At 34.4% G+C, this 11,748-nt stretch overlaps 1 protein-coding gene across 1 annotated transcript; it reads right to left on the bottom strand.

Annotated features, from left to right (window-relative positions):
* Positions 1-2,741: 2,741 nt before the first annotated feature.
* LOC132732526 (cytochrome b-c1 complex subunit 6, mitochondrial-like) lies at positions 2,742-5,651 on the bottom strand. Its single transcript, XM_060718977.1, has 4 exons — positions 5,552-5,651; positions 4,404-4,463; positions 3,946-4,107; positions 2,742-3,114 (listed from the first exon to the last, which is right to left on the bottom strand). The coding sequence occupies exons 1-4, from the start codon at positions 5,597-5,599 to the stop codon at positions 3,082-3,084; spliced, it is 303 nt and encodes a 100-aa protein (XP_060574960.1). The 5' UTR covers positions 5,600-5,651; the 3' UTR covers positions 2,742-3,081.
* Between the last annotated feature and the right edge of the window lie 6,097 nt (positions 5,652-11,748).

Genomic DNA, 11,748 nt, shown 5'->3' on the forward strand with positions numbered 1-11,748 from the left:
TATGAAGTTTTTTTTTATTAGCTCACCTGAGCTCTTTACAATAAAAGAGAGCTTTTGTAATGTCCAGAGGCTAACCATTGTTACTTGCTCAATCTCTTCCCAAACATTCTGTGGCAGTGTCTGGGGCCCAAAGTTGTTAAGTTTGTTTTGCTGTAGGTAGGTTCCTACTGCTGTAGGTTCCACTGTACCAGTGTGTTTGAATGCTTTCAAATTAGAAGCTATCCAAGTACCTTAAAGAATGTTGCTGGTTCTACTCAGGTGTCACTGTCTGCATGTGCCTGAAATAATACACAAAAGGGCACTCCACAAGTATAGCTGGAAATTCGCCATAAGACCTATCCTGTGTTGGTGTGACGTAAAACCAAACACAACCCAAACATTCTGAACTTAAATCACTGGAAGTATTATGATAATATTTCATTATGAAAAATAGATAGGTCAATGGAGCCGAATACAGATTTTAAAAGTGATTTTTTTTTAAGATTCTCAGCTTTCAAAGCTTAGATACATGATAAAAGTTATACAAGTGAAACAAGTTGAGTCAAAATTGCCCTTTTTCATCATATCAATTTCTGACACAAAATCTTCTCTGAAAACATAAAATGACCTAAAGATAATTATTTGATACATCGTGTACTATGCCAGGTAAAATCTTTAACTTCACTCCTAGAGAAATTAATTTCATGGAAATATGCCAATCTAAATAGATAGCAAAAAAGTACATGAACTCCTCTGTTTCACCTTCACATAAAAAGTAAACAAGAAATGTCTAGCGACACATATGCCCCCCTTTCTAGATGTTGACTCACATAGTTGGTAATTTTGTTATAGAAACTTGCCATAAATGGGTACATGGAAGTGTTCAGTTATGGAAAAAAGAAAACTAATGACCTACTAGTTATAACCAATCAATATGTGAAATATAAAGACCTTTACCTTTGAACTAGTGACCCCATTAAGACTAATCAATATGTGTAATATGAAGACTTTCTGATAAATAGTTTTAAAGAAAATGAAAAGAAACCATTCTGAATTTTACGGCCCCTGTGACCTTGCCCTTTGACATAGTGATCCCAATATTAATACGAGACATCTACTAGGTATGACCAATCAAAATGTGAAATATGAAGACTTTGTGATAGTTTTCAAGATAATGAGCGGAAACAATTCTGACATTTAAGGCCCCTGTGACCTTGTCCTTTGACATGCTGATCTCAAAATAAATAGGGGACATCTACTAGTTATGAGCAATCAGTAAGTAATACATGAAGACTTAGTGCTAAATATTTTCCAAGATTAGAGGAAACCATTCAGACATTAAACGATCCTGTGACCCCAAAATCAATACAAATCATCTGCTAGTTATGACCAATTATGTGAAATATGAAGACTTTGTGATAAATAGTTTTCAAGATAATCAGGGGAAACCATGTTGTCTACCGACTGACAGTCCTACCAGTCAAAACCAATCAATATGTGAAAAATAAAGACATTGACCTTTGAAATAGTAACCCCAAAATGACTAATTAATATGTAAAATATGAAGACTGGGATTAAAAGTTTTCTAGGTAATAAGCTGAAACTAAATTGACATTTAAGGCCTCTGTGACCTTGACCTTTGACAGTGATCCAAAAATGAAGGGGTCATCTACTACATATGGCTTTTCAATTTGTGAAATATTAAGACTTTGTGACAAGTAGTTTTCATGAAAATGAGGGAAAGCCATTCTGACATTTAAGGCCCCTGTGACCTTGCCATTTGACATAGTGATCCCAATATTAATAGAAGACATCTACTAGTTATGTCCAATCAATATATATGAGAACATGCAGAATTTGTTAATAGTTTTCAAGATAATTAGCGAAAACCATTCTGACATTGAAGGCACCTGTGACCTTGACCTTTGTTACCCCTAAATCAAAAGGGGTCATCTAATAGTAACGACCGATCAATATGTGAAATATAGACTTTGTGATGAAAAGCATTCAAGATAAAAGAGGGGAAACCATTCTTACATTTAAGGCCCCTATCAGCTATGACCTTGACCTAGTGAGCCCAAAATCAATAAGGGTCACCTACTAGTTATGACCAATCAGTATTTGAAATATGAAGACTTAGTGATGAATTGTTTTAAGATATCAGCGGAAACTATTCTGACATTTAGGGCCCGTGATCTTGGCCTTTGACCTAGTAACCCAAAAATCAATAAGGGTCATCTACTTGTTATGACCAATCAGTATGTGAAGTATGAAGACTTTGTCATTAATAGCTTATAAGATAATGAGGGAAACCATTCTAACATTTAAGGCCCCTGTGACCTTTGACCCAAAAAACAATAGGCGTCATTTACCAGTTATGAACAATCAGTATGTGGAATATGAAGACTTTGTGATAAATAGTGCAAGATAATCAACGAACAAACCGACCGACCGACATTAGCAAAACAATTTACCCCCTCTGATAATAATTACATGTATTTGCATTAAAAGTAAGAAAGATTATATATGCCATGTTTCAGATGATCTGACAAGACAGTACCTGCCAGTTGGGCAAAAAAATTAAATTTCGAGGACAGAAACACCAGTCTGATATTCAATGACTACATTCATTCACTTCTTAAGTCATTTATGTAAGCTTAGGAGTGTAAGAACTAAAGCACCACCCTCCCCAGATAATTAATTCACGAAATAACCCACACAGTTAAACCAAATAATATAAAAGAATTCAAACAACTCAGATATATGCCTAAAGTTTATTTAACATTTGTATCTACAAAAATGATGATTGCATTCACTTTAACAAATCAAACATTTCTTTCTTTTTTACTTGTAAGTTGTTATCCGATTTTGTATCAAACTCAGTGCACTGTTAACAAATTATAACATCATGAACAGGTTGGATTAAACTGAACTTCACCATAACTAGAAATTTCAAGACAATCAAGTAAAATATGATTTTTTTAGCTCTTCTTAGTAAAATGGAAACAGTATCATAAAATGGTGATTCGCAGCCAAAGTCCACTGCATTCACATAAAATGTCACACATAATTTATATAAATAGTCTCCTATGGTCCTCTGTGTTATTTCAGTTTACTGAATGCTGTTTTTGCCACCTAAAATAAAAGAAAGGAAAAAATATTACAACCAACAGGTAATCAAACTTGATCAAGAGCACCAAATGAACCTTATTTCCAGTACCTGACCAAATTTTGCATCTTCTTAAAAAGTTTTATTTCATGCTTGAGCATTTATTAACATTTTCTATTCTGGAAACGTCTTATTTTTTATCGATTGTGACTTTGATACAAGTGACCTGAAACATCCATCCAAAAGTAGACAGACATTTTACCATCATAACAACATACAAAATGTCCTTTGTGGCTGACAGGATACCTGTAACAGTGAAAGTGTCATATACAACAGTTATTTTCTATCTCTTACTCTAGTTTGCTATAATCATGGTATGCACAAACTTACTTTCCATCACTAATTTTCAACAACTCCATTTCTAATAATATCAGTAATATTTAAATTTGATGAATTACTTATGTTGGGTTACACAAACACTGTAATGGACATTATCACATATGCAAACTTTCAAACTGTACTGGTAGAGTACTTCAGGTGCCCCTCTCTGCATCATTTCAGACATGAGCATTTTATTTAAGCCATTTCTACCAACAATATTCTGTAAGCTGGCTATAACAGAATTCAAAGACTGTGGTAGGATTTGAGCTCACAGCAGTGAGATGCAAGTGGTTTGAAGTCAAACCTTAACCATTTGGCAAGGGTATCCCCCTTTTACTGAACAATTGCCACTGATTAACTACAACTAAAACTTATTTACTGCCACAAGTTAGCATTTTCTTGTTTTCAACCACTTAACATTTCTACCCAGAAAAAGTAAGTAAATTCTTTTCAACTTTGTATTTTTTATTACTTACACAATGATCGACTGAATGAACCCAATCTAACATTTCTTCGTGACATGTTTCTTCAGTATGTGATCGACTGTTTACACGGTTATTACATTCCTCCAGTTTAGCAAAGTATTTCTGACTTGATGCTTTGGCTTCACATTCTGCACGTACTTCATCCACTGGATCCTGTAAAAAAATATTTATTTTTTATTATATGGTGGTTTTAGTAAATGCACATGTTGACTCTTTAATAATGCCAAACACTGATTTATTTGAATCCATGCATGTACTGAAAGCGTGTAATTGGTGCAAATTGTTGTTTCTCTGAGCTCAATTAGTACTGGTTGTTCCAGTAACTGATACGAGAGTGTAACAGTTAAAATGTTACAACGACCAGATCATAATTATGACAGTGAAATCCATAAATACCAACTTATTTATTTAATAAATGAAGATAAATAGTAACTAAACATTAAACATACTATTAAATCTTCTTCTTCCTCCTCCTCTTCTTCCTCCTTCTCTTCGTCCTCTGCTGGAGGCTGAAAACACACATAAACTGATGATGTCATACTCATACATACAAACTGATAAAACACATAAACTGATGATGTCATACATAAACTTATAATGTTAACACATAAACTAATGATATCACGCATTAACTGATGTCCAGAGATTTTTCTAGACAATTTTGGAAAAAGTACTGAGTCTAGTTAGACCAATAGTCTATGTGAGACACAAGTTGAAAATTGCAAATTTTACTTTTTTTTTTTGATTGGGTTTTACGTCACACCGAAACAGTATAAGTCATTTTGTGACGTTCCAGCTTTACTGGTGGAGGAAGACCTCAGGTGCCCTTCTGTGCATTATTTCAGGCACGAATGGGCACCTGAGTAAAACCACCAACCAAACACAAACCTCGATATATGGACCGCGATATATGCAATGAATGTATTTTGAATAGTTATGCGTCATGTAACTCTTGACACTTTTATCAAGATGACAACACTTGCATTTCAATCATATTTTTTTACAACATGGCGGAGCATCATTATTAAAGTAAACATACAATTATGGACAAATGCGGGTTCTTCATTAAAATACCTTTTAAAGACACAAAATAACATATGTATTTTCGATATTCATATAATTTTGAAAAGTGCCATACGGCTAGACAATACAGTGTGTCAAGGCTAGCTGTATGTGACTCACGTATGCCTATAACTTTGGCTAGTCATGTCGCTAGCCACTTCCTTGTAAAATACCTGCTAAACTTAGTTACTCCCGTTTTAGTTTTACAAGCATTATTCACAAAATTAAATTCATTGGCAGATGCTATGCGATTTTGTGTCACAGTTTTAAGAAGAGTAGCATCAACATGTGTTGCTTTCAGATGCAGTCACATAAAATGTAAACAGATCTAGATATACTCCCTGAAAATGAAATGTATCATAAACCTCAAAATTATCCACTGTTCATCCCACCCACAAAATTTACACAGGCGATGTTTACGTAAACATTAGCAAACAAAGTGGAGCTGTGTGAAAAACAGTGATAAACAGGTAAGAATTAGGCATTGTGTGACTACAAAAAAAAATGCTCATTAAGGAGAAACGGTAGCACCTACATCTTCCTCAGGGTCACTTTTGGCAACGACCTCGTTCCCTAACGCCATTTTGTATTTTACTAAACTTGATTAACTAATGAATACAAATCAGAGTTTTACCAACAATTAATCGAGCTGTAAAAGATCTCGGAACAACAACATTATTATTGCAGTGAGACTGTACATGTGGGATAATGAAAAAGTGCAACATCCCCCACGCCCCGTATGGCTGAAGAATATTTTGTAAGTTATATACTTTTATGTTTTCAGACATATTTAAAATTATTTTAAGATTAACCATTCACCCGTCTTGCATTTCGTTTCGGTAAGATTGGTAGTCATGAAAGGATGTAATGCATATTTTCATAACATATTATAGTTTTTCATTTTTTAATTAGATATATCATACATGCTTACACCATCTTTCCTTTCGAAGGTAAGCTACTTGTATGTAATCATTTAATGATTATCCAAAGCATGTTGAGAAAAAGTTATTTTTCCATGAGCATATATATTTATGTATTTTAATTACTAGACATGGATATTGTAACACCGCAGCCTTCAGATCCAAACATACACAGCAGTCAGAAACGTTTCTGGACCTTCATAAAACACAAGAAGAAAGACAATCAAACAATTACTGGACTAAAAGAACATGGACAACTCCACTCCGATCCTAAGTCCAAAGCTAACATTCTAAATCGGCAGTTCAAATCTGTATTCACAGACAACATCAAGATCACTGCTGATGACTTCAAGAAGGGGGACTACGTCAATCCACAATCAACACATCCTGTAGCCCCTGAAATATCGATAACCACAAACGGAATCACCAAACTCCTTCTCGCACTGAACCCACATAAAGCTGCAGGACCCTACACCATAAGTCCTCGCATCCTCAAGGAATTGGTAACTGACATCGCCCCAATACTCAACACAATCTTCACTCTGTCACTTGAAAATAGCACCATCCCTAATGACTGGAAGAAAGCCAATGTATCCCCAGTCTACAAGAAAGGCAGCAGATATAAACCAGAAAACTATCGCCCTATCTCCCTAACGTGCATCTGCTGCAAGCTCCTAGAACACATTGTCACCAGCCACATCATGAATCATGCCGAAAAACAGAAGATTCTCTATCCTCTCCAACACGGCTTCAGAAAGGGCAGATCCTGTGAAACACAGCTTCTTGAATTCACAGATGACATAACCCGGAACATGGAAAATGGCAAACAGACTGATGTTCTCATCATGGACTTCGCCAAGGCCTTCGACAAAGTATGTCACAGCCTTTTATCCCACAAACTGGAGCACTACGGCATCAGAGGCAAGACCAACCTGTGGATTCAGGCTTTCTTAAGCAACCGATCCCAATCTGTAGTCTTGGAAGGGGTAACCTCAGATACAGTATCTGTAGAATCCGGCGTCCCACAGGGCTCAGTCCTTGGTCCGAGTCTGTTCCTTTTCTACATAAATGACATCCCAGAGGGTCTCAACGCAGTCGTCCGACTATTTGCAGATGATACGCTGGCCTATCTTGCCATCACAAACAAGTCTGACTGTTTCACCCTACAAGCTGACCTCGACAAACTAGCTGTCTGGGAAGAGAAATGGAAAATGTCATTCCATCCAGACAAATGCCAAGTCCTCACCATCTCCAAGAAAAGAAGCCCCATCTGCCATAACTACACTCTTCATTGTCATACTCTAGAGCACGTCACATCAGCTGAATACCTTGGATACACCCTGAATAACAACCTAGACTGGGGCCAACATATACATAACATTTGTAACAAAGCCAATCGTACCACCAGCTTCCTGCGAAGAAACCTCAACATCGCCTCTACTTCCACCAAAGAAACGGCCTACAAAGCTCTAGTCCGCCCCACAGTAGAGTATGCAAGCACTGTCTGGGACCCCCACGAGAAGGGAGATATACACCGTCTAGACATGGTCCAACGACGTGCTGCACGGTATGTTAAAAACAAGTACCACAACAGGTCCAGCGTCACAGACATGCTTGCAGACCTTGAATGGAAATCATTACAAGAACGTCGAAAGGAGGCCAGACTGATCATGCTCTACAAAGTCATCAACAACAAGGTCGCTCTAGACAATTCACAACTCATACCCTCCAACTCCACATCTACAAGAAATTCACACAACCTAACCTACAAGATACCCTACTGCCGTACACAATACCGTCGACAATCCTTCTTCCCACGCACCATCAAAGACTGGAACAGCCTACCTCCAGACGCTACGTCAGCCGGTACAGTTGAGTCATTCCGTACTCATCTGTCCCAACTCTATATCTAAACCACACTCTTGTCCGTTTTTAACCTGCACTGTATATATATTCCTCACTATTTTTTACTCTTTAATTCTTACCGTCTTGCGCATTAACCTGACAGTTAAGGTGACAACGGAGTCAATTATCACTGAAAATACCTAAAATGAGATTTTTTGCTAAGTAGATTTATCAACCTTTTCTGAACACATTCGTGATTTAATTTTGGAAGCAGTTAGTCCAAAAAATGTGTTTTTAAACGATTTAAAACGGTACCTATACTATTTGTATCTGCTATTCGCGTAACCTGTCGATTATCGATAACGCTCCGCCCCCTGTTGAGGCATCAATGAGGGAAATCGGTAGTTCCATATATCCGTGAATTACAGGTCCATACTGGTCCATACTTCTCGTAATACATGTATCGTTCATCTACCGTACATCTTTTATGAATATCTCAACATTTAGCCTTTTTTATAGATTAAGAAATTGTCGGCCAATGTACGTAACATAATGTATGAAACATAAATAATTAAGCATAGCGGCAAATCGCACGACCACGGGGTTGATTAAAAATGTAGTTGCTAAAATATCCATAATGTGTGAAAATAATTTGTCTATCCCGTTAATCTGATATATAACATTGAGTTGATAGACTTTTGTACGGATTCAAGGGCTTACTTTACATTCAACCTCGTTTTCTAAAACAACAACAGACGACATTTTTTATGTGAACGCTTATATGACTTGTGGTAAGGTGTCCCTGACAAATTTCTAAACCATTTTAGATTGTCTAAGGATGATTATTTCTCTATGAATAAAAAAAAGATATTAAAATATATTCTCAGTGAAAATAAATTGTTCGCCAGTAAATCCCACACAGTACTAATAAATCTGGGACAAAGTATGAAATTTATTGTCTATCCCGGTAGAAACTGGATCTCTATGCCGTGCATAGATGATATTCATGATAATAGAAGTCAAGAAGGCCACATCATAATGATCTAGTAATGCCTTTTATTTCTATTAAAATATGTGAAGCATTATCAATTTGGTGGAAAAAATATATACTATCCCGTTCTTATTAATTTTGTACATCTACCATGGACTTTAAAAGACTGTCAGAAGCTCAGTTTTTTGTTATTTTATTTTATATTTTAACGGAATTTCATACACGAATACACAGGCAGAGTGACACTGGTATAATACAATAATAATGCTGATGATAATAATAATAAACTTCAAATAGGAAACAATTACCCCGCTAGCGGTGCGCAAATGCGTTCCATTTGCCCCCACTGAGTGCCTCAAATTTTACCGATAGTCACGTGACATGTGCGACAGATACCAGACGAACAGTAAATCACGTTAAGAATTGAAGAAATTTCGGCTATAAACTGATATTAATCAGCAGCTTTTTAATTGGTCAGATGTCACTGGGTCATAAAATGTTGTTAGAGTATGTTACCGCAACTTGTGACCCTCTCTGGTGCGATATTTGTGTATTATGCAATTATTTAGCGTGAAACGTAGGGGTCCGAGAGAGAACAGCCGATTTATGACACTTCGTTTGATGCGGGTCGGACTAACTTTGAATCGGCATAACTTTTTTAATAATCAAGCAATTAACATGCGGTTTAAAGCACATGAAAGGAAATTCATTTACGGAGGGAACCGTGTCAGGGATTTTTGTTTGCTCAATCAGCGACTTAATTATCTTTAATTACGTAATATGTATGGTGAAAAAAGTCGCATATTTTGTTTGACGTTACGTAATATTTTTTTGAGAAAAGATATAAAAAATTTGAGACACGGTTCCCCAGATAATATAAGTATGGTTATTTTCCAAAAGTTTGATGACAAAAAAATAAAAAATGACTTTGATATGACGATTTAAAATTTTAGGATTTTTATTCAAAATCAATTATTTAAAAAGGCATTTTTTTCAAATATGTTATTTTTTATGATGATCAACGACATTTAATGCACAAAGATTAAATAAATAAAAATTATTACTAAAATAACTTGGTTTAAATGACATTTATGTGAGTACCACGGAAAGTGTCTGTTGTCACCTTAACTTCAGTTAGTTGAAGGTGGCCAGTATATTGGAAGAAGAAGAAGAAGGATACGTATATTAGGTAAATATATAGATAAAATTATGCTTATATTGAATAGTTCTAACAATGAAAAAGTATGTGTAAAATGTGTGTATGTGTTCGCTGTATGATGTATTTATGTTATGTAGATACGTATATTAATATATATACCTGATGTTATGCTAGATATGGACGATAAATTTATGTATGTTTTAATTGTATTGTCATCAATGGCGAAAGGAATTATAAACTCGAACTCTAATTATTTTCTCCAAAATTCTACACGTGAAAGGTGATCCCCTTATGGTCTATAAATTTCCACATTATTTTTTATTCTCTTCTCTATAGATTGTAATTAATTTCCTAATTTCCATTTTTTAATACTTTTTTATATATATCTAATGATTCTTTTTTTTTTAAGTTTGCTAAATATATCACATAATGATTCCTTACATTTAAAGATAACTTTGGGATGTATTTTATTTGGACATTCTGATTTTGGTGTGGATACAGTAACTTTTTTTAATGGCTTTCATTGAAATATTTTCATTGATTTCAATAAATAAACAACTTGTTTAATTACAAGTACTGGTAACTGTTATATCTCTGTTACAAATACAGATATAAAATGCTTATTGAACTCTTCAGCAATGTTTAGGATGTCTGTCTGAACATTTTTTTTTCATAATTTATTTTTCATTATTTATTTTAATTATTTTGATTCCATATACACCTATTTTGAATATTTTTAAGGACTGTTTTTTTAAATTGTCTGCAATGTCCTGTTATTATTATATTTAGAACGTTTCATGTGTAGCCATACCTAGTAACCATCTATGTTATATTCGCTCTATGTGTAATAGCTCTTTTAATGTTTATCCATTTTTCTCTTTTCTTTACTGACACTTTCGGTTTCCTAGTCAAACAGCTATTCCTTTGCAATGAAATATTTCTAGTTTTGTTTTTATTATTCTGTTGGAAACGTTTCTGCAAATAGTCTCCGATACAATTGATTATTCAAACTGTCAATAGCTATCCAGTCCACTAAGTTTAATTCTTCCTTATTTTATTCTTTTTTTACAAAATTTGCTTAATTATTGTTATATTTTGTTAGTATTTCAGTAATAGCTTTTTTTAAAAAAAAAACTAGTTTTAAATTTATAATAACATAATCACTTTTCACTAAATTTGTTTGATATGTCACAAAAATGTAGATCATTTATCATTTTTCTTTCAGTGGTACAAATCAGATCTAATATTGGGTTGGGGGGAAATCCCGGGATCACCCTAACATTGATAGTTCACGCCTTAGACGATACCTTGTGGGGTCTAAGAATAGATTCTTTTCACATTCCATGAACTCGGATTGCACTTGTCATATTTACCAGGCAATATTTTTGAATTTTAAGTCACCGTATGGGTGTTAAAAAAATAGGAATATGTTAATTCACATATTTCATTAAAAGCACATTATATCCATCAAAGGCTATCTTTTTATAATTTTATAGAAAAGGAAAAATTAAGCTAGATGCTTATTACCTAAAAAAATAGCGCTAAATGTAAAAATGTATACAAAGTAAATTTTTGACTACCATACAAAATATTAAATGACCATAACTAAAAATCAACTGAAGAAAAAAATGTTCTGAAGTAACTTTGTGTACACCAAAAATAAAAATCTGTTGAGGAATAAAAATAACAGCATTTCTGTGCTTTTAAATAGACTAATTAAAGTCAATTTTGAGAAAAATGCGGATTTTAATCTGTAAGAAATATCAGTTCTTTTCACATAATTAAATATTTTCGTATTTTACCTCCACAACTTTAAT

The sequence above is a fragment of the Ruditapes philippinarum genome, unplaced genomic scaffold (genome assembly GCF_026571515.1).
Source record: "Ruditapes philippinarum isolate M1 unplaced genomic scaffold, ASM2657151v2 ctg576_1_1_1_1, whole genome shotgun sequence".
In the NCBI taxonomy this organism is placed as follows: Eukaryota; Metazoa; Mollusca; class Bivalvia; order Venerida; family Veneridae; genus Ruditapes; species Ruditapes philippinarum.